Source organism: Equus quagga, chromosome 13, assembly GCF_021613505.1.
Source record: "Equus quagga isolate Etosha38 chromosome 13, UCLA_HA_Equagga_1.0, whole genome shotgun sequence".
Lineage (NCBI taxonomy): Eukaryota > Metazoa > Chordata > Mammalia > Perissodactyla > Equidae > Equus > Equus quagga.
Window position 1 is genome coordinate 28390845 of NC_060279.1, and position 26534 is coordinate 28417378.

A 26534-nucleotide genomic window follows, 5' to 3' on the forward strand; every position below is an offset into this window, starting at 1 on the left:
TGTCTGGATGAACCTCTCTCCCCCTTCTCAATGTTCCAAGCAGAATGACCTTGGATATTTCCTGCCCTGAAGCCCTCCTTACATTCCGAGGGCCTCTTTACTATGTTTTTCTGAACTCATTGGCATTCTGTACCCTTCCCAGGTCATAATCGACTGTGTCCCTGGGTGTGGAACAGGGTAGGAAGCAACAAGGGAAATGAGGGCAGCCAGTGCGATTAGTGTGGGAAAGATTTTGGGGGGAGATTGCAGACTTTCCATTGAGTAGCTTGAGAATGTTCCAGAGCCTACGAAGTTAATTTCCAATAAGATTTTTCTCCTTTTCTTGCTTTCTGTTATAAGATGGGGTTGCCTGTACATTAAAGAGCTCATTACATATGTATTGAATGAATGGAGGAATAATTTTATTTCCTGGAGCCAGGATTCTGGGTCAGTGAAAAAAAAAATCAGATGTTGGGCAACGTAAAGAGTTCAGGGCCAAGAGTCAGAAGATGTGGGTTCCAGGCTTGTGTTTTCTGCTAACGAACCTGGAGAACTTTTTTTTTTTTTTTTTTACCATTTTTGGGCAGTGGCTTCTTCATCCATAAGATGAAGTGTTTGGTCAACATTTGTGGCCCCAAATGTTTCAAACACAAAGATTCCTCTAAAATTTTGTTGATGAAACATTTCAGAGTTACAAAATATATAACTACTTGATACCAACCACCCAGCAGAATTCTCTCCCAACATAGTAATTATAATTTTAGCAGCCTTTGATTTACAAAATGGATGACAGCCAATAGCAATGGTGCTTTTATAAGAATCTGTATTTTAATTGTTACAATAGTATCTATACTTCTAGAAAAAATAGGACATATATGATCAAGACACATTGATTTCCTCTAAGGCAATTCTAGATGAAAGGAAAATATGTGAGAGCTCTTGGAATATGGCTCTATGGCCTAGAGGACTGTTTCTGAACAGTGTGATCTATGTTACTGCCTGCATCCAAAGAATTCCTGCCTCTGGCCCTCCTCCGGATCTGCTGAATGAGCATCTCTAAGGGCTGGGTCTGCGATTCTGCCTTTTTATTAGGTATCCCAAATAGTATTTGAAACTTGGGTTTTAGATCTCCTAGTCTACAGAACTAGGGAAAGACTTAAGTTCTGCATTTATGCTACGATGGCAATGAAAATTCCTTTCTTTAAAAAGTACCTCCTCTACTTCCTATTATGTATTTTGCAGTGTATAAAGATTTTATTTATACCCAACTTTTAGTGGTATATCTGTTGCTAACATAAGTGATGCTGGCCTTGAGGATGATAGATAGGAACTAAATGTCTCTACCTAGCATTTGCGAGAAGCCTCCTGGATATTCTAGAATTTGGATTCAGTGCCAATTTTGGTCTTTGTCTTGCTCCCATTTCTGAGGTTTCACGTGAATGAACAGTACAAGTCACTGAGCTACACAACAGTGTCAGGGACTGCCGTGGCTCTTGGGCACCCTGTCCCCAGATCCTGGCTCCATAGGAACAGGAGCTGGAACTTAGGGAAGCTAGGTAGCCCAGAGGTTCGTCTGCATGACCACCCCCCATTCATTACCTCTAACTGTGCTATAAGATGATTGAGATCAGCCTTGACCAGTAACGGACACTCTAAATCATTCCATGTAATTAAGTAAGGCTCAAACAGAAGGTAAAGCCCTTAGCAGTGTGTTGTGGAGTATGGAAGAATTTAAGTCAGATCTTCTTAAAGTCCTTATGCCCATGGAATAGAATCCAGGTTTTAATAAGTTGTTAATTAATTAACTTCTGGAAGATTCTTTTACCCTTGTGGACAGTGTCATGTTTTCTCAGGCTCTGTGAATAACCGCTGTCAACTGTGTTCATTATTTTATTTGACATTCATTTATCACTGTCCTGTGTCCTGGTGCTATTTTCTTGGGTACAAATATATATGTCATATTTCTTGCTCTCAAGGGGGGCATTGCCTTGTGGGAAATAAACAACCCATCAATGGTGAGTGATAATATAGGCTTGCGTATTGCTGTAGTAACCAAGTTGATGGCGCAACTCTGTGGGAGGATATGGGAAGGGGGAGTTGACCTGCAAGGCTTTGCTGTGGAGAAGACTGAGTAAATATTTCAAGAATAAGCAGGAATTCATCAAGCAGATGGTGGGGGGAAGGCATTCTAGGCATAGGCAATAGCAAACGCAATTACATGGAAGTATGGAGAAGCATGGCGTGTTTAACTTGCATGTGGGAGAGTGACAGAAATAACTATTGCAAGCAGAATTAAAGTGGCCTTGTTGTGAGCAGAAATGTGTTTGTTATACCATGTTTTCAGATTTTGTATCTTTTTATTGTGGTGAAATATACATAACATAAAGTTTACTGTTTCAATAATTCTTAAGTGTACAGGTCTCTGGCATTCACGTACAACGTTCACATTGTGCAACCATCATGACCATCTATCTCCAGATCTTTTTCATCTTCCCAAACTGAAACTCTCTACCCATTAAACACTACCTCCTCATTTTCCCATCCCCCCAGCCCCTAGCAACCACCATTCTACTTTGTCTCTATGAATTTGACTACCCTTAGGTACCTCATATAAGTGGAATCACACAATATTTGTCCTTTTGTGACTGGCTTATTTCACTTAGCATAATGTCTTCACATTTAATCCATGTTGTAACATATGTCAGAATTTCCTTCCTTTTTACAGCTGAATAATATTCCATTGTGTGTATATACCACATTTTGTTTATCCATTTTTCCATCAGTGGATGCTTGGATTGCCTCAACCTTTTGGCTGTTGTGAATAATGCTGCTATGAACATGGATGTACTCAGATCTTGTATCTTACTACTTAAGTTATTAAACTTTCAAATGATAAGTGCAAAAGAACTTCTTGCAAACCCTTGATATGCCAGTGCCTTTGACTGAAGTGCTTGCAGTTTTGTTCTGGAGATTTGTTCGTGCTGATGAAACCAAGAGCACAGACAGAATGTGATTAAAATGCCCGAAGACACTAACTGAGTTCAGTTTTAAATTTCCTGTGATCATTCCCAGAAAGCAAAGCCATGAGGCTCATTCTAGAAAGGTAGCGAACACGGCCGAATATAAGCTGAGAACTTGCCCCCAAGAGCGTCACTGTCTGCTTTCGCAAACAGAATCTCCTCTCTTGGTGAAGTCGCCTCTGAGCATGTTAACGCGTAACTGTAAGCATTGTGGGGACGGTGGGAAGGAGCTGGGCAAAATGAATGTTACGGTGAAGAACGAGGACCAGCTTCCTGTGTAGCTGGTGAGTTAGTGCATCACTAGGCAGACTGTTTGTAGCCAAGATGACTGAGGAATCAAGCCTCCTGTAAAGAATCCAGGGATTCTTCAGGGTGCTAGACATTCTCGGGAAAATAGATCAAGTGGGGGTGGGAGTGGGGGACGGGGAGGATAGTCCTAACCCTTCTCCCTGATTCCTAAGAAAGTCATTCTATTCTATTTCTGCAGCACAGCCTCGAGCCCAGGACTGGTCTAGTCCCTTCATTAAATGCACTCAGCTGTTGCAGACCTCTTGCTTCCTCCTCTTGCAGACCCAGTGGCTGGGACTGAGACATATGGGATTAGGAGGCAGTTCCATGAGTCGAGGACAAGGAAGTACTGGGGAGTCAGGAGATACTGTTCTGTCAGTGGCCCCCTCACTTCCAGCCAATGTTCTTACTCATGTCGCTCATTGGGTGTTTAGTCCTGGTTCCTGCTGGATCTGAGCCCCTCTGTCTACTCAGCCTCCTGATGTGGGCCTTGCTGGTTGGCACAGCACACTAAGTTCCAGGATGCTATTCCAATACAGGGTCCCAAGGCTCTGTTTATGAACCCCAGCCACAGCCACTGTACCTCGGCCTTTCTAGTCAGTGGTTAGTTTTCCAGGACTTGTATTATTTTGTTCTCTAAAAGGTCAGGTCCTGGAAGGCTTAATCTGTCCTTGCTGGTGGGGCTCTGGCTAGCAAAGTGAATGTATCAGGTCAGTCTGGCCACATTGGGGGAAGAGCCAGGCCTCTTGGCACAGACCCCAGAGCTGGCATGGGCCTTGTGGGAGGCTGGCCTGAGCCACAGACGGTGGCACCAGCAGTCCTGTTTGTTCTTCAGCCCCTGGCACAGCCTGAACAGACTAGATTCCTGTGCTGTGGAACACAGATGCTTCCTCCTGAGCCCGCTGCAGCACAGTCTAGAGGAAAAGGACGGGCTTGTCCCCGCAAGTCCCTTCTCTCTGTTCTCCTGGTCGCTCCCATTATCTCCCCTGTCTCCAAATCCGTTTTCTCTCCCCTCAATGAGCACAACAACATGGTTGTCCAAGTGAAGTGTAATTACCATATAAACAAATGGTTTAATGATAATAAATGTTTAAACATTTTCGGATACTTGATTTCATTTCCATAGTTTGCAACAGAACTGCAATTTCTGTCCTTATTCTTCTGTTGGAAAGGGTTGGGGACATCTGGCCACCAGGCAGGTGGAGTAGATACAGAGTATGTCCAACCCAAGAGCCCTTATAAACAGCACTCAGGCAGTACTGGCAGCTGTAACGGGGCCTGGGGGCCTTTTTCATGCCTCTCTTGCCCCTCTTCATTTTGAAGCACTCCAGAGCATTCCACCAGCTGTTGTGAGGAGAAACACCTGTGTTGTCACTGTCCCTGAGATTCTAATGCAGTCATTGGTCATACTTTTCCATGTAGTCACTGTGCCCACAGACCCTATAAGAACCGTCTGGAAATATGTGCATGGCGATTGAATTAGAGGCTGTTTTCCAGTTCCAAAGAGAAAGTTTAGTTGCATTTTGAGTTCTTAAGATCACAGTATTAAAGGCATGGCCACGGTTGTCAAACATGAACTATAGAAATAGATAAGGTTTCAGATATGCAGGCGAGGAGTTGGCTGGGCACCTCTTGCCAGCCTTTTGTGTGGGGTGGGGCGGATCTTGATTTAAAAAAGGTTCCAGAGACAGTGAAACCAACTGGAGGAGGTAGACCAAACGAGAGAGAGAGATGGTCAGTTACAAGATTCTTCTGGAAATACCAGATTATCTGAGTCTTAGCAGGCAGTATGCTCTCTAAAACTAGGTTTGGGAGAATGACATAGTGCCTTGCAGAGCTGGGTACTTCATATTTGCTGCTTGGATTTTGTTGCTAGAAGAGGGGAGGAAGGAAGTATGTGGGGCTTGTGAGAGTAAGCTACTGGAAGAGACCAAAGACAATGAAAGTCGAGGATTGACCTGTCTAGGACACATTTTGTCCACCTCTGAGTGTTTCTGGGACTCTTAGGCTCTTAGCTCCCACCTGAGTTCATCAAAACGCACCCCTCTGCACTCCTTTGACTAGCAGGAGCAGCCCTGATTTTAGTGACTTGTCTCCCAGGGGGGCACAGCTGAAAGGTTGTGTTTACTGAAAGCCCCTGTGAGCGGAGGAAAATGCAGGTGTGGTCAGGAAGTGTGGCCGGTTCACCACTCCCAGTCGGCATCAGGCCAAAGTCGGCCGACTTGCAGGTTCTTCTGCCGGCTCTCCCAGCCGGGGGTGATTTCAATTCATCCAGCCGTGCACCTGAGCAGAATGCTGCAGTCAGGACCCACTGCGGATTGCAGCATGTCTGAAGTGCATGCCAATCAGACCCAACTCGAGCCTGCACCCGCTCACGGCCCCTAACCTAGAGAGGAATTTGGTACATGACTGAGGTCCCGTGAGCCAGACTCCAGTACTAACAATGCTCCTCCTCCCGTCTGTCAGATGCGCTCACTCTCCTTTTCTGTTACTTTTAATTGGCTTTGGGTTTCCAGACTCTGAAGCAGAGTCTGAGGTTGAATTTTCTTCTCTTTCTCCTGTGTCTGCTGTTCTGGTTTGCTTTTCTTTTAGTCGCCCTTGGCAAAAAGGGCAGGTAGTTGACAGGGTAGAGCGATTGGTAGGTTGGGCAAAGTGACCACAGGCTCGGGGTGACGTATGTTGCCATCACCTGGAAACTCAGATCGGCTGTAAACCAGAGCCTGCCCTGATGTTATAAAGAAAAATATTTTACTTCAGTTAGCTGGGTCGTGTCCTTGTCTCTAAGAAGCAGGCAGCCAAGAGGCATCAGCGTGGCTCTGTGCAGCAGAGTAAGATCAGTTGAGATCTTAGTGGAAAGGATGGAATGTAGACAGGGTAGGAGGCTCTGAGTTGAGTTCTTAAAATCAGAGTATTAAAAGGCATGGCCAAGGGAAGGTTCTGGATTTCTGATGAGATTTTCAAAGTAGGTTATGTTTTCATGTCTTTAGGATGGATTAGGTTTAATTCTATCAACATGCTAACTAGAAATAATTAGAGTTTAGATGCACAGGCAAGGAGCTGGATGCCTCTACCCGAGCTTGGTATGGGGGTATGGTGGTATGGTGGGAGAAGGTCTTGAGAATGAAAGGTCCCAGAGAAGAGGGCCTGTGGGTTGGAGTGGAGGTCTTGGCTCTGAGTCCTGTATTACTACTTTTTAATCTGTAGCCCAGATGATTGATTAGAGAGCTCAACAGGTAAGTTTGTTAGGTGGTGACACAGGGATGAAGACCAGAGGAAAATGGTTTTAATAAACTGGATAAGTGCTCAGAATGAAATTCAGTGAGGAAAATGTAGAATTATACTGCTAGTTATGACTATCTTTACAAACATAAGAAATGGCTATGAATGAACAAATAAAAGAATATCTGAGATCGAGGTGGAGGCCAGAAGTCATCAGCAGTGTAGGACTATGGTTGAAGCAGCCCTGTTCAGGATTGCAGATAGGAGTTTAGAATATAGGAGTTGTGAGGTAATGCCCTCCCTTATAACTGTCATTGGTCACATCCTTTCTGGAATATTCTGTCTCCAAAACCTTCAGGCTAACAGAGCTGTGGGCAGACTTGGAGACTGACCTACAGATAAAGGAATTTGGCAATTGAACTTGTAGAGAATAACTTAGAATTCATACTTTTAGTGTATTAAAAAACCCTCATCGAAGACTGGTGCCAAATTTTCTTAATCTTTATTGAGGATCAAATAGAGTTTTAGCAGTGTTTGGGTAGACACAAGGAAAACTTGCCTGACAAAGTCATTAAATGGCCAGAAGGAGTTATTAAGGGAGGGTTCTGGATTTCTGATGAGATTTTCAAAGTAGACTCCATTTTTATCTTATTAGGGTGGGTTAGGTCCTTTCCTATGGTCCTACCTGATGGCTCACTGGTGAAACTGATGATCATTCAGAGTCCCTGTTCCAATCCAAAGATTGCATGATCCCCTGCCTACAGACATCCACCTGCTGTTATTGTCCCCTGAGGTGCTCCATGTCCCCAGGAACTGTACCAGCTTCCTAGACTCGTCTGTGGCCCTCTTTTCCAGGTCATGAACTAGCTGGAGCCGTGCAGATGCACTGATCTAATTGGAATGAGCTTCTCTGTTCTCTTTTCCCTTGCAGTATGAGTTTAAAGCCAAGAATATCAAGAAGAAGAAAGTGAGCATCATGGTTTCAGTGGATGGAGTGAAAGTGATTCTGAAGAAGAAAAAGAAGGTAAGTGGTTCTGAACCTGAAACAGGGGTGAAGAGGGAAGTGGGGAAGCTAGGTGTGGGATGCCTTTTCCTTCTAGGCCACTGTCTGGACAGAATCCTTTCTTTATCTGGTGAGGTGGTCTGCTTTGACCAGCAGCAGTGTTGAGAGGCTGCAGCTGGAGCAGAGAGTGAGGCAGAGCCAATGGCCTAGTGAGCCGATTGGCTCAATCAGTTCTGGTGTCCTATGGGTGACAGGGTCATCTCCTATCATCCCTGCATTCAGCCTCTCCCCTACTTTGATACCTTTACCTTTGAGTCTTGATCTTGGGAAGTACTTTAAGTTCAAGTGATGACAAGTAATAGGGTTCGGCAGGGGAGTGGACAAGAGGAGGTTCCCTCAACAGCTGCCCCTTCTGTTGCAGGAACAACCCTTGGTCCCACCTGAGGTGGCATCCAGCCCCATTGCGTGTTCCTCTGTCCTGTTACAGCCCATCTATTTAAATAGTCCCTTGAGAACCAGGCACTGCTGCTGTTCAGTGTGTGGGAAGGCTGGGGCATGGCCAAGGCGGGGGTGGGTTGGGGGGGGGCGGGTGGTACTGATCCATACTGTGGGCATTCCTCTGAGTTGGGGGGAGACAAGCAAGTGAGCATATGTTGTTTAAACACTTGGCTGTTTGGTGTTAATTTTATGTGTTGGGGGAAACTGATGTTAACCCTTGGGAAAGGCTATATTTGCATAATGGACAGAGGATGGAGTGTATGTTTCCAAAAAGAAATGGAAAAGAGGTTGGTTGGTTGAGGATATGTGAGGAGAGTCTTTTTTTTAAATTTGTTTCTTGACTCTGCTGATGCCTTTTTTATTTATGATGACTTTGTTTTATACTTATTGATGGTAGCACCATCACATAGTAATATATAGACCTCTTGAGCTGCCTTTGGTTCCAAAACTAAGATGCTCTTAATTCAGATGGGACTCACGGCAGACCTTGAGTCTAGGGGTTCTGGAAGGCAAAGAGAAACACATATAGTAGACAACATAAACTTGGAGAATCAAGTGGTTGAGAGGGATGTTGAGGGGTAGTTGTCTTGTTAATTCAAGGGTTTAAATCTTCTCTGTATCCTCCTTGCAAAAGACCTTACCCAGTGCATGATTGGACACCACCAGTGGTGGGGACGTGACTGCTTCCTAAGGTAGCCCATTTTATCTCTGGACGGCTGGGCATTTACCAAGGTCTCCCCTATATTAAACCAAAACTTGTTCTCTTACGTTCCCTAAATATCTTTAGGGATGGTCTAGAAAGTGTTTCATGGCTATGAAGTTGAAAGTATTAGGAAAAACATAGAATATGGTATACTGTTTATAAAGAACTAACTCCTTCAAAATTCACATTGTAGGGAATTTGTAATTGCTTATTAAATATCTTTGACTTTATAAGCCTCCGCTGTGGGGACCATGGTCCCCATCTTGTTCTTACCCTGAGGTATCTTTTCCACCCCTCCCCCACCTTGCGTGCATGCACACAGTGGTTAGCCATGGGACAATCTTTAGAATATTATTCCCTCAGGAGTTTCTGAGCAGGAGAGCTGCTGAAGCAAGCTGAGGCCTGTCAGGTAGATGAAGTCCCTGGGCCCCAGTTAAAGAAATTATGGATGATGACAGTAAATGGAAAAGCAAGAGAGATCCTCAGAGAAAAAAGATGGGCCCGTGCAACCCAGGCTCATGATTCAGGGAGCCAGACAGAATCCCAGCTTGGCTTTTGTCACATGTGTCAGATAGCTTTACTCAGCCCTTCACGTGAGGGGAGACTGGCAGCTCAGTGCTGTCCTGTACCAACTGATAAAATCATTGAGATTTGTGGGCATTTTCCAGGTTCCAAGATGCTTTCACGCCCATTATCACTCATCTCTTCATCAGTCCTGCTAGGAAAATTTTGTGGACGCTTCACTTGGTCAGCATTCATGGCACCCAGTCACCTCAGGAAACAGCCAAACAGTTTCCTCACTGAATTGCTCCCTCACCAGCAGCTGAGCTGTCAGCCTTTCAGAGTCTGAAACCCCGACTCATCAATTTCGAAGCTATGAGCCTTAGGATGCTAACTCACACTGACAAAGCCCAAAAGAGCCTGATGTATAAGCTAGACTGCCAGTTTCTTTATTCACTTTGAGACGTGAAATGGTGTCCCAGACCAGATCCCCACTTTAGCCTGACAAGCACGTTTTTGTCTGTCGGAGGCAAGTGATGTGAGAAGGCAGAATATTAGAAGGTTGTCGTGTGAGCACAGAGATGGAGCAAGTCAGCTAATTGTGTGACAGGAATGTTTCCTGGCCTCTGGCTCCACAATAAATGGGTCCACTGGATGTTCAAAGTAGCCTTGTTGGGCACATGCTGTCCCTGGAGTTTGTTGGACACTCAGTCAGCCTTTGCCTCGTTGACTCTCTGACCCCTGTCTCTTCTTCCATGGCTGACAATCCCTACATCTCCCCAGCACCCCAGTGTACTTCTCAGCGACATAATCTTTGTTTCCTTTTGAATAGGTTAGATTTCAAGGCCTGCTATCCTGGGGCTGCTTCTGTCCCTTTTGGGTTAGTACACCTCTGATCTGATCCATTATGGGGTGACTTCATAGTTTTGCCCTTAGGGGACAGTCCTATTTCCCATCTGTCCCCCATGAATCGTGTACCATGTGCAGTGTAATGCCCACTCTGCATGTCAAAAACTGAGGTTAGAGAGTCTAAGTGTTTTGCTCAAGATCACACAACACATAAGGACAGCTGTGTGCTGAGGTGTCACCTGGCAGAGAAGCCAGCCTCCTTCCATTAAGGAAATGAAAGCTGAGCTGGAGAAGCGTCTTCCCCAGGGAGTCCGTGCGACCTTGTGACTCACTTTGAAACTCCATCCCTGCTAATCTCCAGTGTTGGTTCACCCTCCAGCTGGCCCAGAAAAGAGGTGATCTAACAGGTCTTTCCTAGATCTGACTCTTCTCATGCCAGGCTTGTGAAAGGGGAGCCTCCTGTCTTGTTTTCCCCACCCACGCCTGGTGTCCGTTTCAGGGCCGGGGCTGTGATTTGGATAATGCCTTTAATCACAGCTTTCATTTTACACCGCCTTGACAGATGAATGCACATTAACAGCAATCACCCTCTTTGTCATCTTGTTCCCATGTGACTGTCCTCTGGTATCTGAGTGCTGATACCACCTCTCTCTCTGTGTCTCTCTCTCTGTGTCTCTTGCTGTCTCTGTGTGTCTCTCTCTGTTTATAGAATTGCGAGTTGATGAGAGCAGAGCCACACTTGTCTGCAAGGAAATGGAGCAGTCGGCAGATTTCAGTGATGGCTGTCCTGGTCAGGTTAAGAACCAGCACTCTTGCCATGTAGCTGTAGGTGTAGAAACGGTCCTGGCTGATAGTCAGCCATGGGCACCAGTACCACGTGCAGCCTGCCGTTCTCTACTGATTAGTTAGTGCCTGTGCTGCACTAGTTGGTCAAAATGTTGACTAGTCCCCTCCTCCTGCAGACATACTGATTTTCACTGGGTCAGTCTCACATGCCAGAAGGAGCCCTCGACTGAGATGAGACCTGGGTTCTAGTCCTGGGTCTTCCCTTCCGGCTGTGTGGGTCTGAGCAAGTGATTTTGCCTCTCTGAGCTTCAACTAGATAATGAAGTGTTGGATTAGGTGAGAACTTGAACTGCCAGCTCTGGAACCATGCTTTTCAGTGTGTGTGTGTGTGTGTGTGTGTGTGTGTGTCAGTCACCTGTACTTATTCAGGTCTTGGAGAACCTACTGGTCTCAAAAGGAGACCCCAGAGGCCAAATGGGTTGGTATGTTGTTGGCTCCACATCCTCTAGGGTAAGACAGGATCCTCTGAGGTCAAACATTTCCCAAAGTAGCCACCGAGCCTCCTCTCCCTCCGCTGCCTGTCCCTGACTGGCGAATGCCTCCTGGATGGGGAAAGAAGCATGTTGATAGGAATTCTCTGCTCTCCAGAGGGTGTTTTAAGGGCAAGGGCCATCTTCCTAAGCTCAGCACTTACCTGGGCACCTGTCACATACAGTGTGTTTTCATTTATTGTGCCTGTTAGCTAGCTGGATGAATGAACACAATTTGTGTATGATAATGTCATTAAACCAGGAAGAAATAATAGCAATTAGATTATATGTAGTTGAGTTTGTTACTTTTGGCTGTCGTATTCTTCTCCCTCTTTCTCCTCCTGTCAGTCTGCCCATTTAAAAAAACAAGGATGAGAGCCTTTCCCAAGCATGGAAAGGCCTCAGTGGAAATTGCTAACCTCTGTGGCATTATGTTTAGGACTTGTTCAGTGACTCTGATCTTCAGGTGCTTTATTCTAGTGTAGGCAGTAGCCAAATATATTGTGATCATCTCTCACTGAGATGTAAGAAGACATCTTTTTGGTTATATTAACAAGTGTCTAAAAATGCTGCCATGTTGAACTGATGCCAGCAGATAATGAATCTCAAATTCCTTATGAATCTTAGGTTGTGTTTGTGGTGTGAACGCAGCTACTAAAATAATTGGCTTTACTTTGATGTCTCTCAATCAGTGCATTTTCTTCAATTCCCTGCTAAGCCCAAGTAATTATCTTTTCTGTGTATATAATAATGATTATTTATTATAATACTGGAATCACACTATAGCACCATTTGCTAGGGAGCGCATGTCTGAATAAGAAAGATTAGTCTTGAACTTCATTCAAAGGATTGTTCTACTGAAGGAGCTAAAGGGCCTCAGTTTCATGTGGTTTCTCTTATAAACCAATAACTTTGTTGGGATCCCTTAAGGCAGCATTCTAGAAAGGCTTCATCATTCTCGTTAACAAATATTTATTGTGCGTCTACCATGTTCAAGGAAGTGGGTAGGATGCATAGGGTTATTAGTCATGGACCTTTTCCAGCAAAATTAATTATTTTTATGGCGCTATATGCATACATAGGTCTATTACAGCTCCTATAAAATTGCATTGTGGTTATTTATCTCTCTCCCATAGGTTGTGAGCATTTAGGGGCAGGGACCGTGTCTTCTCTCAATCCTATTTCACCTGTTTGGGAATGTAGAAGACCAGAGGGAGCAGACTGATGAAAGTAATTATACCCTGAGATGATAACCAGGACAGCTAACAAAAATAGCTAGCACTGATACTGAGCACCTGGCGTTTGCCAGGCCTTGTTTGATGCACTGTACACTTACTAGATTCTCCCAACCATCCTGTGAGGTAGGTACCATTCTTATGCTCATTTTGCAAAGAAGATTGAGCAACCTGCCCAAGAACTCAGGTCCCATCAGTGGTGAAGTCAAGGTTTGAACCACGCCTGTCTTGCTCAAATCCCAAGCGAGTTCTTCCCACTGCCATGTTGCTATGTATGTGTATGAATCTGTTCAGGCTCCTTTAGAGAAAAGCTACTTTATAAGAAATGCTTAATTAATTAATCCAAGGTCTCTGACTTCTAGCCTGTACTGTCACTGGGCCGTCGCACGGCAAGTAAACTACTGTCTTGCCCAAAGAAGAGTGTGTTAGTTACTATGGAAACACAGAACTCAGATCTAATTGGGTAAGAAAAGGAGACACTTAGAATTATAGAACCAAAATTTAGGAAAAAGTTTAGAAATAATCTACTCTGATCCCCTAAGTGATTAGATATGGTGACAGAGGACAGGAGAGGCCCAGTGACTGCCCTGAGGCCACCCAGGTAGTTACTGACAGAGCCAGGGTTAAACTTAGTCCAGTCTTCTTTCTACTATGTTATGTTTCTAGGCCTTCTTTATTTTCTGCTAGTTTTAAGATAGGCATAGTAGGAATTGCGTGCACTGTGTGAGGATTTACTAGCACTTCAATTGTGAAATGTGTTTTCTTTATCCATAAGTTGTCCCTGAAGGTGGGTGATAGCTATGTTTTCAGGCTAATCCTATTCTATCTGGAAGCGTGGTGAACTTGTCAAGCCAAGTTAATATGGCCTTTGCAAGGCTTTTTTATTTTTAATTTTTGAGAAGTCACCATTGCTGCCTGGAACATGAGTAACGGTGAAGCTGGCAGACTTTGTGATGTACCTACTGGTAATTTCCAGTAGGGATAGGCAAAAATGTCAATGCAAATTCTTCCTCCACTTTGGGTTCCTAGGGAAGGGCTTCAAAGACGCCACATCCATTTCTAGGTTCCAAAAGGAGGTGGATCACTGTGGTAATTATCCCTGACTCTGTTTTCTGTTCTTGGCACTGTTCCAGGCAGACTTACCTCTGAACGAATTCCTTGGGTAATGTTCCCTGCCAGGAGATTTTCAAATCACAAAATGGCTGTAACTTTCCATGGAGGACTTGACATCTGCACTCATTAGATAAAGGAAAGAGCAGGGCCCTATATCAAGGATGTGCTTACCCCATTCAGTGGTCTTATAAAAAGCATACTCCCGCACCCCCGCTTTACCCCCTCCCTCTGTCAAAAGTGAAGAGCTTCCCGGCAGTGGAGAGTGAAAATCTGATTCATCACCCAGAGGAGCAAAGAGGACGTGGGGTCTAGAGGTAGATGAGTTGGATTTTAATTACCACTGGACTTGGTGGCCGTGGGGATAAGTAAATTAACTCCTCTGAGCCTCAATGTTTATCTTTAAGGTTGAGATCAATTTTGATAGTGTAAAGGAAGCATTATATAAACATTCTTAAGTGGAAGAAAGGACTTTTTTCCCCTGTCAACTGGGAAATTTCTTGTGAGAATAAAAAATGAAGCAGCTTAGAGATGACTTCCCTATATCTTTCCTTTCTCAGCTTCTCACTTTCTATGTTATTCTAGGTCCTTCGAGAAGCAAATGCCAAGACAGGATTAAATGCCTGTGGGAGAAAATGGGGAGGCATCTGGGAAAGGCTGGGATAGCTGTCAGACTTCAGAGTGGGTCTGCCTCCAAGTGAAGGAGAGAGGAAGGAAGGAAGCAAGGTTGGGTGAAAGTCTCTTAGACTGCAGTGCGGCCCGAGAAAGGTTTGGCAAGGCCGTCAGGGAGTTCTGAAGCCAAAGTCATCTTTGAAGAATTGCTGAGTCTCCTGGGAATGAGTCTGCCTTAGTATCCCCGCACACTCTGTCATTGGCTGGGAATAGCCTATGGGAAGCCAGGCCCCTGCGCAAACACAGTGATGGATTTCAGAATGCAGCAGCTGGAGCTCTTGGTTGGTTAAACTCCCTATAATTGGAGGTCTGTAGGATACATTCTTGTGACCGCATCTTCCTTTCTCCAGAAAATTTTGACTAGCCAATTTAGGAAGCAGAGCCTTCCAAGTTAAGCTACTCTATATCTCATTGACTTTTTGAATTACCTTGGAGTAAGGAATTCATAGAGAAGAAAAAGAAGGGGAGAGGGGATACTGGTGGGGGAGAGAGACGAGTCAATAAACTCTAGTTCAGAGGCTTTCTAAAAGGCTCAGCAATGCCATGAGTGTCCTTAGCAGGCACAAAGCGGACAAGAATTCAGAGAAGGGAGTTATACGTATACACATACAGAGTTGGGGTAGGGCAGAATGCCTTGCATTTGCCGCTGGGGCATCAGTCTGCTCCACCAGGCAATCCCTCCCCACTCACATTTTTTCCCCCATTCCTTTATATTTCTGGAGCCTAGTGAGGAGGAAAATCTTTGTCTCCCTGAGCTCTTAGCTTCGTGGCCTCATTGCTGCCACTGTTGTTAGCGCTAGTGCTCCCAGTGGTGCCGGTGAGGCCCTGCCCGAGCCTGGCCTTGAGGTTGATGGAGGCGGAAGAGCAGCCTCGCTCAGTCCTGCTGGTCCTCCTGGGCTGTGTGCAGTAAATACGCCTGCGAAGGGCACTCTTTCCCTAGAAGGCGCTCAGGGAGGTGCTGACAGCCTTAGGGAAGCGTCCCTCCTTCTTTCCTGTCCTCTCCCCCACCTCCTCCTTCCCGCTCCCATCTGGACTTGAAATGTCTTGGCATATCTTGGAGACCACAGCCAATTCAGGATAGCAGGTAACAAAACTGGAATTTTCCTCATGCAGCTACCAAGACTCCAAGCCCTTATTTTCAAGCATTTAAAAAAAAACCTGACTTCAGGTATAACTTGGAGCTGTGTGTGTTTTCTGAAGACAGTTAAACTGAGTTTGACGGTAATTATCGCTCTGTAATACATCTCGTATCCTATGGTTGAAGCCAACTTTGATTTATAATCCCGTAAAGCTAGATTGTTAGTTTTTTTCCCCGTTTCCCTTCTCATGAAAAAATATTTTCCCTAAAATTTGTTCCATAGAATATTTTTACACAGAAAAGTGAAGAGGGGGTGGTTTGTTTGTGGTGTTTCCTTTTTTTCTCTAGGACGTTTGAAAAGTAGAGGAGATAGGAGAAAGGATTTCAGAACAAGAGAGAGAAGAAGGATGAAGTTGTTCTTGAGTTGACGCGTGGAGCCTCCCTCTGAGTTAAGCTGTTCATGATACTACATTGACTCTCAGTTGGACCAGAGTCCCCGCCCTGTCTGAAAATCAGGGAGTTTGGTTCCAGTCTCACTGGGCTATTAACTAGGGGGGCACCTTGCTCAAGACACTGCACTGCTCAGGGTCTTATTTGAAAGATGATGGGGTAGGAAGGGTATTGAGTGTGTGGGTAGGAAGAGTGGAGACCCTTTAGTTCCAAAGTTCTTGGATTATCATTCGGGCGGTGAGGAGATTGGGTTAAAAAGCTCCAACCATATTCGCCTTAGGTTCTTGAATAGCTGAAACATTGGTGAGTCCCCTCTACCCCCCAACCCGTTGACTTATCATGATAATTTTCTGATCTCTTCTTAGATTTGATAGACTCATCCAAGGATTAGTCTGAGACTTTTAAAGGGACAGGGCTGGATTTTAATGGGATTTTCAGAAAAGGAAAATACTTGAAAAGTGGTTTCTGGGTATTGTCAGGATAGTCTATACGGATGCTGGTACCTCATTTAAAAGTAAAGTATTTTCTGCCTGCTGCGGACCCTTCTGTTGTTCATTCTCATTGAATTAACACAAGGGGCCCTGGGAGCCTGGTCTCTCCAACCTCCTATTCAGGTCTTCCGGAGAAAGAAAATAGTTGTTCTGTGTTATTTTGCCTCATTATTCTTTCCTTTTGATGAATGTATTAGTTACAGGAAGAGTCTTGCCCAGATCACCTCTGATAACGGAGGCTTATTTCCAGGCTGGGAGGAGACGTGGGCTGACAGGTGATGCTGCTGCTTCCTCAGCGGTGCCATCAGTTGAGTGGAGAGATGCATGGCTGGTCACAAAAACCGCCTACCATTCCTGGGGCTCGGCCTAGGCTCAGTCTAGGACTTGATATTCTCCAAAGAGAGGTAGAATTTGATTGGGTAGAATTGGGTCTTTTCATCCTGGAGCTCAGCGATTGGGCAGATCTGTGCCAGCCCCTCTGGGGCACTTGACCTCCCACATGGACAGCCAGGTGCTGATCCTGAGCCCAGTCAGTCAAGGCCAGCTTAGCAAGGTTGGTGTCATCAGGTGCCCTCAGCATAAACCAAATCAACTACACTCAGAAAGAACCCTTTTCTAGTCTGCTTTCCTCAGAAAGGGGCCAGGGATGTGGCAGCTTCTCGGTTGCATGGCCTTTTTGGTGCCCTGAGTTACTTTCTCCGCTGTTAACTGTGAAAATCACAGCAAAGCAGCAAGGACTCTTATGAGCAGACTTTCCTCATAATAAGAAGATGGGAAAACTGAGGCTCAATTCCCCCAGGAGCAGAGCATCCTCTGCTGTTACCCCTCCAAGTGTTTCATTCATAGCAGCCATTTATTGACTAACACTGAGAGTGGGCCCTGGCCAGGGACAGTGGTAAATGGATCGTACTCAGTTGACTGTCTTTAGAGGGTCAGGGGACCTCCATCCCCACCCCCCTGTGCCAGGCCTGAGACTCCAGAGGAGGATGCTGTGTGGGAAAGAGATCCTCCTGTTGGGGGTTTCAGCTGAACCTTTCTTTGGTGTAGAACAGTGGCTCTCAACCCTAGGGTCTCATCAGAATCACCTGAAGTGTTTGTTAAAGCTGCAGGTTACCGGGCCTCCCCTTAGACCGATTGTATGAGTGACTCCAAAGAGGTAGAGCCCTGGCATCTGGAGTTTAAAAAAATGTACAAACCAGACTTTCGTTTTTGGGAAGGTGGGATAGATGCATTTTCCCTATTCCTCCTGCTAATGTACAATTGAACAACCCTGGCCGTTATCTATAAAAGAAACATAAGATTCCGAGAGGTGGAAGAAGGCAGACTGGCTGGGGACCCAAGGAATCACGTAACTGTGAGTTCCCTGGGTGTTCTTTTCACCTCATATATCCCAGACTTGGAGCTGAAGGAGGCAGCAACCCAGATACGGCAGAGGGAGCGCTATAGATGTCCCAATGAAAGCCTGCTCTCTGTCAGGCCAGAGGAGGAGGACAGGGGAAGCCTAGCAAGGCAGAAAAATTATTGACAATAACCACTCTCTTCCAGCCAAACACACAGGAAAACTGGCCCCCACTCCCACCCAGGCCAGCACAGGCTGAGTGGGGAGCCTAGACTTCCCCCTTACCAGGCTCCTATAACAAGGTGCCCCACCGTCCCCACCGAGATGGGAGTTTCAGCCCTGCTGATAACGAGCACCCCACACCCCTATTCTCTCCTTCATGGCGAGATGAGTGTGTTTTTCCCCAGTTGTCCTGGACAGCACTGCCTCTGTGACAAGGCCAGTGAAGGTGAAGCAGGATTCTCTGTCCCTGCACCTGTGGGTGGGACCTGAGGGCATGTGGTAGCTGCTGATCCCATTGCTTCCCCAACACATTGGGGTGCTACTCACTTGATCGAGCATCTGGCGTCTCCAGTACTGCCCTTGAATTCTCTCTCTCCCCACCCTTCATTCCCATTCCTGTCTTCATCCCCAGCTGCTCAGGGGTCTCCTCTGTGTTCACAGTAGTTAGGTTCACAGCCAGAGTGAATATCCTCTTGTGGGTAACTGCAGATATACTAGTTAACTTGCCAGGCTTGTGTCCAGGCTTCCCCTACCTATTAAGGGAGAGAGGAAGGGGTCTGCATTTCTTGTGCATTTGACAGCATCATTCACAGCCTCTTTGCCCCCTTTTCCCTTTGTTCCTCTTGCTTCTCCTACTTCTCTGGAGTAATGTATAATCTGTTTTTTTCTTGGCGATTTCTCTGTGAAATCCTAATTTATTGTCGGCCTGTGGTCCCCTGAGGCTGCCTTGGCTCCTATCTACCCTCTGCTCCCTAGAGAGATACTCTCCTAAAGTGCTTGAAGGAAACTGATCAGACCAGACATGACATTTTCCACTTGTCCTTTTGGAGCAATCAACTCTAGGCCTCTTAGAGGGAACAAGTCAGACAGGGAGCAAAGGCATGTGTTTGCATAAGCATTAGTCACTCAACGTGTGCCCTGGTTCTGTAGCGGAGGACAAGCCTAACTTATTCATTTACAGCTTTTTTTATTGCAGAAAAAGGAGTGGACATGGGATGAGAGCAAGATGCTGGTGATGCAGGACCCTATCTACAGGTAAGAGTCCAGTGCCATGCTCGGGAGGGTCCCTGAGCCACAGGGCCCACCTGTCGTCTCCTGGAGCCATCTGTCGGGCTGGTGGATCGAGACATATTAAAATAAATTTCTACTACTTCTCTCTTCTGAGACGTGTTGTTTCTGTAGATGTAAGTATAAGAAGCAAATCTACTTTATCTTTAGGATTGAAAGGAAAATTCCTATGCTCAATTGCACTAAGGGAACTATGAAGGATTTCTGCTTGGAGTTTAATCCAAATCTTTCAGTTGTAATTTGAAACCTTTTCATTTTGTGTTAGTTTTGTCTTAACTGAAATTTCATAGTTGCTATATGTTGGTCAGAGAGAGAGAGAGCTGGGTTTTTCCATCACCCTATGCTTATGATTTCCCACGGTTGTTGTCTGTTCCACCTTTCTGCCCCTTCAGAAATTGAGTGTGGTAAAGGGTTTGTGATCATCTGGGAAAGGAGAAAGTCACCAATAGAAGCCCCAGAAACTGTTTTCACAATGAGACTGGTATGATTCCTATAGAGATTAGATGACCTCCATCCATGTGCCAGAGAAATGCCCCATAGCTTGGGCCATACAGAAGGCCAGGGCCCTCCTGGGACCCATGGCAGGACTTTGAGTCACTGGCGTCATTCTTCTGTCCTGCATCTCTGCTGATCAAGCCCTACCCTACCCCCTTCCTGTTTTCTTCAATGGGAGAATGGGTGTCGCCTATGCTTTTGGGATTTGGGGAACTGAGATTTAAGTTTTGATTTTGTCTCCTCTCACATTACTTGCCTTGGGTGACAAAATGGATCAGGGCTGGGACTTAACTGAGCAGCTGGCAGCATGGTGGCCCTACCTTCTAGTCAAAGAGGAGATGCCTTTGAAATGGAATTTCCATTCATTCAAACAAATACACATAGTAACATACTCATGGCCAGGTATGTGCTAGGGAATTTAGTAGATGACTAAAATGAGTTAGTCATGGTCCCTTGTTCTCAGGGAGTTTTCGTCTAGTAGGGAAATGGAGTCCTAGAAAAATCACTGTGGTACAAGACAGTGTGTCTGACAAAAGGAATTTCTTCCTCTGTGTTCCTGTTGAACTTTTTAATCTTGGTTGAAATTGTTGTTATAGTGTATTACCATTACTTTAAAAAAAAGTCAGTTTTTTTGTCACTAGACTCTGACGCTCTTGAGGGGAAGAAGTATGCCCAACTCACTTGTATTTCTAGTGCCGAGCCTGTGTCTGGCTATATGAGGCATTTAATAAATGTGTGATGGGTGGATGGATAAATGTATTGAATTAATATCTGAAAATTAACGTAAGTGTTATGGTGACTCACAGGAGGGAATCATCACTTTCTACTTGAGTGATAAGGAAAGGCTTCAGGAAGCAGATTGCATCAGAACTGAGCTTGAAGGATGTGACTGGACCAACCCTTATCATTTGCATGTAGTAAAATTAAGAGTTTTTAGCCCCGTGGCTGAATGGTTAAGTTCCTGTACTCTGATGCAGCAGCCCAGGGTTTTGCCGGTTTGGATCCTGGGTGTGGACCTAGCACCGCTCGTCAACATGCTGAGGCGGCGTCCCACATGCCACAACTAGAAGGACTCACAACTAAAATATACAACTATGTACCGGGGGGCTTTGGGGAGAAGAAGAAGAAAAACAAAAGAGTTTCTCAGTTTTCTGGTTTTGTTTTTTACGGTGGCATCACATATGTACAAAAGCGACCTCTGGTTATGAATCTGAATCTGACCTTTTCCTGGTAGAAAGGAAGGACTTTCTCCCAAATTTTAACATATACCAAGCAAGCTGTTGATTTTATTTATTTTTCTATAACAGCTCTATTGAGGCATAATTGACGTACAAAAGTAGACCATATTTAAAGTGAGTAATTTGGTAAGTTTTGACATATGTATACACTTCTAAAACCATCACCTCAATCAAGATGATGAGCAGATGTCACCCCTGAAAGTTTCCCTGTGCCCAGCTGTAGTCTTTTCCTCACATCGCCCTGCTCCGTCTCCCTCCCTCATGCCCCCCACAGCCCCAGGCAACTACTGATCTCCCTTCTCTTATTATTGATGAGTTTCTGCTTTCTTGAATTTTGTAGAAATAGAATCATACAGTATAACGTTTTTTTTGGCCTGGCTTCTTTCGTTCAGCGTAATTCTTTTAAGATTCATTCCTTGGCATTGCGTGTATCAATAGCTTATTTCTTTTTGTTCCTGAATAGTATTCCATTGTATGAGTATAACAATTTGAATAGCCATTCCCAGGTTGATGTACATTTTGGTGGTTTCCAGTTTTTGGATATTACAATGAAAGCTTCGAAGTCGTTTCCACGTCTTTGTATGGACATGAGCTTTCATTTTTCTTTGGTAAATATCCAGGAGTAGGATGACTGACTATATGGTAGGTGTATGTTTAACTTTTTACAAAACTGCCAAACTGTTTTCCAAAGTGGTTGTACCACTACTAGTGTTTGAGAGTTCCAGTTCCTTTACATCTTTGCCAACATCTAGTATCATCAGTCTTTTTAATTTTAGCCCTTCAAAAAGGTATGTAGCCAGCCCTGGTGGTCTAGTGGTTAAGCTAGACCACCACTGCCGAGGCCCGGGTTTATTTCCTTGTAGGAAACAGTCCTGTCGGTTGTCATACTGTGGCAGCTGCTTGTTGCTCTGATGCTGAAAGCTATGCCACCTGTACTTTAAATAGCAGCAGGATCACCCATGGTGGACAGGTTTCAGCAGAGTTTCCAGACTAAGATGGACTAGGAAGAAGGACCAGGCCACCCACTTCCGAAAAAATTGTTTATGAAAACTGTATGAATAGCAGTGGTACACTGTTTGATATAGTGCTGGAAGATGAGAAGATGGTGCAAAAAGACCGGGCAGGGTTCTGCCCTGCTGTATGCAGGGTCACTAGGAGTCAGAGTTGACTCCATGACACTAACAACAAAATAGATGTATGTTAGTATCTCGTTGTGGTTTTAATTTGCATTTTCCTAATAACTAACTAATGATGTTGAGCATTCTTTTCATCTTATATGCCATTTGTACATCTTTTGTGAAGTTTCTGTTCAAATCTGTAGCCCATTTTTAATTGGGCTGTTTTGTTTTCTTATTGAATTTTGAGAGTTCTTTATATATTTTGGATACATGTCCTTTATCAGGTATATGTTTTGCAAATATTTTCTCCACGTCTGGCTTGTCTTTTTTCTTAATGTCTTTGGAGGAGCAGAAGTTTTAAATTTTGATGAAGTCCAAATTACCGTTTTTTTAATTTTATGGATTGTACTTTTGGTGTCATATCTAAGAAATCTTTGCCTAACTCAAGGTCACAAAGATTTTCTTCTTGTTCACTTCTGGAAGTGTCATAGTTTTAGGCTTCACATTTAGGTGTAAGATCTATTTTGATTCAATTTTTTATGTGATAAGAGGGATAGCTCAAAGTTCTTTTTTTTTGCACATGAATCTTGAAAAGACTGTTCTCTCTCCGCTGAAGAACCTTTGCACCTTTGTCAAAAATCTGTTATCCATATCTGTATGATCTATTTCAGGACTCTTTATTCTGTCCCATTCGTCACTGTCTATCTTGACACTGGTACCACAGTGTCTTGATTACTGTAGCTTAATAATAATTCTTGAAATCAGGCAGTCTTAGTCTTCCAACTTTGTTTTTCTTTTTCAGAGATTTCTTTCAATTGGTATCAGTATGCGATATCTTTTTTCATTCATTCACTTTTAAGAAGAGGTATGGTTTTCTTTTTTCTTTTTTCCTGTAAGGAAGATTGTCACTTAGCTAATGTCTATGCTAATCTTCCTCTACTTTATGTGGGATGCCGCCATAGCATGGCTTGATAAGCAGTGCTAGGTCTGCACCCATGAACCCCAGGCTGCTGAAGCAGAGCACGCAAACTTAACCACTATGCCACTGGGCCGGCCCTGGGATATGGTTTCTAACGGCGGGGGGAGGTTGGGCATCAAAGAGATTTTAAATTCTAAAGTGAATTTTTCTTTGGGCAACTCCCTCTACCCCCAAAATAACCCCACACAGCAGGCTTTCTGGCTGTAGATGTCTTGCAGATATCTTCTTAATCTCTGAAGATTCAGCAAGCTGCATTTATCAACAAAGGGAATAAGTTTAGCCAGTGTTGCTCTAGTCTTCCTGGTACTACTTCTTTTCTCATGGATTAAATTTGGTCTGTGTGTGTGAATTTGTATATCTACATGCTGTGGGTAGATGAAAGAGGACTTTTTTCTGAACTGTGTGTGTCCTCTTCTATCATCAATAAGAACGTTTATCATCATGATAATATGGTAACATTTACAAATGGGTACAATTATTTTTCTGCCCTTAAGGGACCACTCAGTTTGATTCGGTAGCGCTGCTGAAGAATCCCATTGCCTGTGGCTTGTATGAAACGCTGGATTACTGCAGCGGTCACTTTAGGGAAACTCCTTTATGGGAAAATACTCTCTTCTTACTCAAAAGAAATGCCTTTACTGCATCAGTAATGAGGTTTTTAGTTTTTATTAGGACAGATTTTAAATTTAAATCTTCTGCATCTCTCACATAGAATAACAGAATCATCGTTGCTTTTTAAAATTGTGGTGAAATATATATAAAATAAAATTTACTGTTCTAACTATTTTTAAGTGTACAGATCAGTGGCATTAATTACATTCACAGTGCTGTGCAACCATTGCCATTATCTGTTTCCAAAACTTTGACATCACTCTAGACAGGTAACTGTGTGCAGTAAGCAGACTCCTTCTTCCCCTCCCTGAGCCTTCAGTAACCTCTAAAATCATGAAATTTTAAGAGGTGAAAAGCCCCATGGTGAACATCTCATCCAGTTTCCCCTCCATTACAGGATGCTTCTGTCTCTCTGAAAGGATTTGCTATTACAGAGTTCTTCACTAAGTGAAGACAAATATGTAATTTTTGTCCATTTATCCTAACTCTCTTCTCTGGAGCGACAAATATGTAGATCTTATTTCTCTCAAGTTCCTGAAGCAATTCTTCATTATATTTTTTCTAGATTTCCTAATTTCAGAACACAATGTTTCCTCTTAAAATATGTTAGAATTTAACACAGTATCCCAGATGCTATCTTATCAGTGTAAAATATAGAAACACAATTTTACCCTCGCAACATAGAGTTTTGCGTTCATCTTTTTAAGAATTAGATCATGCTACAGTTTGCTTATTTGTTTAATAAACTGTGTTAGGTCCTAAGTCATGGTGGGTTTATTATCTAGAATCCTTAAGATATTCACAGCAATTGCTTTTCATCTAGATATTTTACTCATTCCTTATTTTTCTGGTTTTATTTTTTAGCCTAAGTACAGGACTTTACGTATGTCAATGTTAAATTAGATATTATTCATTTGAGCCTACTATTCAGAGGTTTTGAATTCTTGTGAATCAGGGTTCAATCAGGGAAGGAGGCAACTATGAATGTTAATGGCATAAGAAATTTCTTATAGGATTTAGACCTATACAATTGTGGTAGAAGTTGGGATGTACAAGGTTCAAAATAGATCAGAAAAGTCATTAGTCAACCCTGGTGTGGGCCGTAAGTCAGAGTTTGCAGGATGATGGGTGCATCCGCATCCACATTTGCAGGATAGTAGGAGCTGCAGAGGGGATGGGCGCAGATGTCTATGGAAGGCTGTTGACTCTTCATGGCTGCTGCCTTTGTGTGTGCATGGAAACTTCTGATCATAGGCCTGGGTTTGCTGCCCCTCAGCAGGACTGACAGTTATGGAGAACCGGATACGGAGCACAGAAGAGAAAGGACAAATCGCAACTCACTGGCCCTTCCTTGTCCATCCCTTCCCACCTCTAACCAATGCTGACCTTCGGAGCATAATAGCTGCTGCTTCATTCCCACCTCCCAAATCTCCCACAGATTTCTCTTGTGAGCAGTCCGAAACTGCAGCCCTCCAGGGAAGGGAATGCTGGGATACATAGTCCTAGCGTAGCTGAGTTGACCTTGGTGAAACCATCACACTAGGTTCTAGTAGGCTAGCTGTCCCTCTTAGTTTTCTGTTAAGTGGAACTTCAATAAGAATATTTTCATCCAAGTCACTGATGAAGCTATTTAATAGAACAGGGCTAGGCCTAGAAAATGATGACTTCATGTTTTTACTTTTCCTTATTTTGGATTTTACTTCTTTAGCTGACATGCTTATTTTTCCCTTTCTGATTTAAAGGGCATGCTTATATTTAAAAAAAAAAGGTTGACTAGCACTGGAGTAGCTATGCCATTATAGAAGACACTGTGCTCTTGAACTTCGGTTTCCCTGCCTTGGTGTCTTCTACCTTAGTCTTATTGGGAGCTGATGGAATTAACGCATTTGACTAAATCAGCCCCTAGGAGATTTATGTTCCTTTTACTGGAGATCAGACTGACAAGCAAACAAAAGTCCTTTTTTTTAACCAGAAGGTGTAAATTAATCGACCTGAAGTCTTCAGGAGCCAGACTGGAAGTAATTCTCCAGCCTTGAGTATAAATGGTCAGACCAGGTAAAGTCCTCATAGGGTTTCCAGCCAGGCCCCAGAAATGTCATTAATTAATGTCCAAGCAGCTGGTGAGATGATTAGAAATTAGGGAAAGTGCGTTCCGGTTTTGGCCCTCCGCATTGAGCCACACTTTGATTTTGATCAAGTCAGAGAGAAATTGTTCGGGGCTACCAGGGGAAGGGAGGAAAGCATGCATGGAGAGCTGACGTGTATTGTTGTTCTTTGTGTTGGACACTGAGGAAACAGTGGTTGAACAGTTTGGGTCCAATTGGGAGACAGAACTCACACTATAATTTAACAGGAGATTATAAAGAACTACTAAGCTGTAACAAAACAGTACCTTTAAGATATAAAGAGTGCTTTTAAGAGTCTTCTAGGACTGCAGGAGAGTACACAAGGAAGGCCGAAGTTGGAGGAGGGACCCCTCCGCAGGCTGGGGTTCAGATCTCGCTGTGGAAGGTGTGTTGCAGCCACTGGATGGCATAGAAGCTCACTGGGTTGCCTAGTTCAGAGCTGGTCCCCAGATGCAGGGCAAATAGGAAGCGACCCTCATGGGCCAGGCACAGGAGAACTGCAGCTGGCAGGTGGGCACACAGAGGGAGTTGGGGCATCACTGTGGATGGCAGGCCTGGAACACTCGGAATCTTTTGGGGGAGGGCTGTGGGAACGTGATCACCAGGCCAGGCTGGGAATGCAAGGTCTCCGAGGGACTGTGTATTCTAGGTACATGGCTGGGACAGAGCGCCACTGGATGTCCTGATACCCACACTGCTGATCCACTGCAGCAGCCACAACCAGCAAGAAAATCCCTTTCCTCTTGCAATGTCCTTCCATTATACAAAGAAGTTTGAACAACCTCTTATTGTAAAGGAGACATACTTAAAGGAATTCTGTCCATTATCACAAAGCATGTATTGAAAGGGCGAGAAATTGGTCATCAGTGGAAGTGGTAAGCAAGCCGTAGTCCCTCCCCTCCAAGAATCTATAGTCAGATGAGAC

General features: G+C 44.3%; 1 protein-coding gene across 5 annotated transcripts in view; it reads left to right on the plus strand.

Annotated features, from left to right (window-relative positions):
* LOC124250855 (carboxyl-terminal PDZ ligand of neuronal nitric oxide synthase protein-like) overlaps positions 1-26534 on the plus strand; it is a 213165-nt gene that overhangs the window by 113103 nt on the left and 73528 nt on the right. For 2 of the 5 annotated variants that reach the window (XM_046683115.1, XM_046683117.1), the window contains exons 1-3: positions 5718-5823; positions 7438-7530; positions 18935-19008. In XM_046683115.1, coding sequence (XP_046539071.1) covers positions 5731-5823; positions 7438-7530; positions 18935-19008 — 260 coding nt within the window. In that variant the 5' untranslated portion in view covers positions 5718-5730. Of the gene's footprint in view, positions 1-5717; positions 5824-7437; positions 7531-18934; positions 19009-26534 lie in introns of those variants that run through there. The other 3 variants (XM_046683119.1, XM_046683118.1, XM_046683116.1) reach the window with 2 other exon arrangements.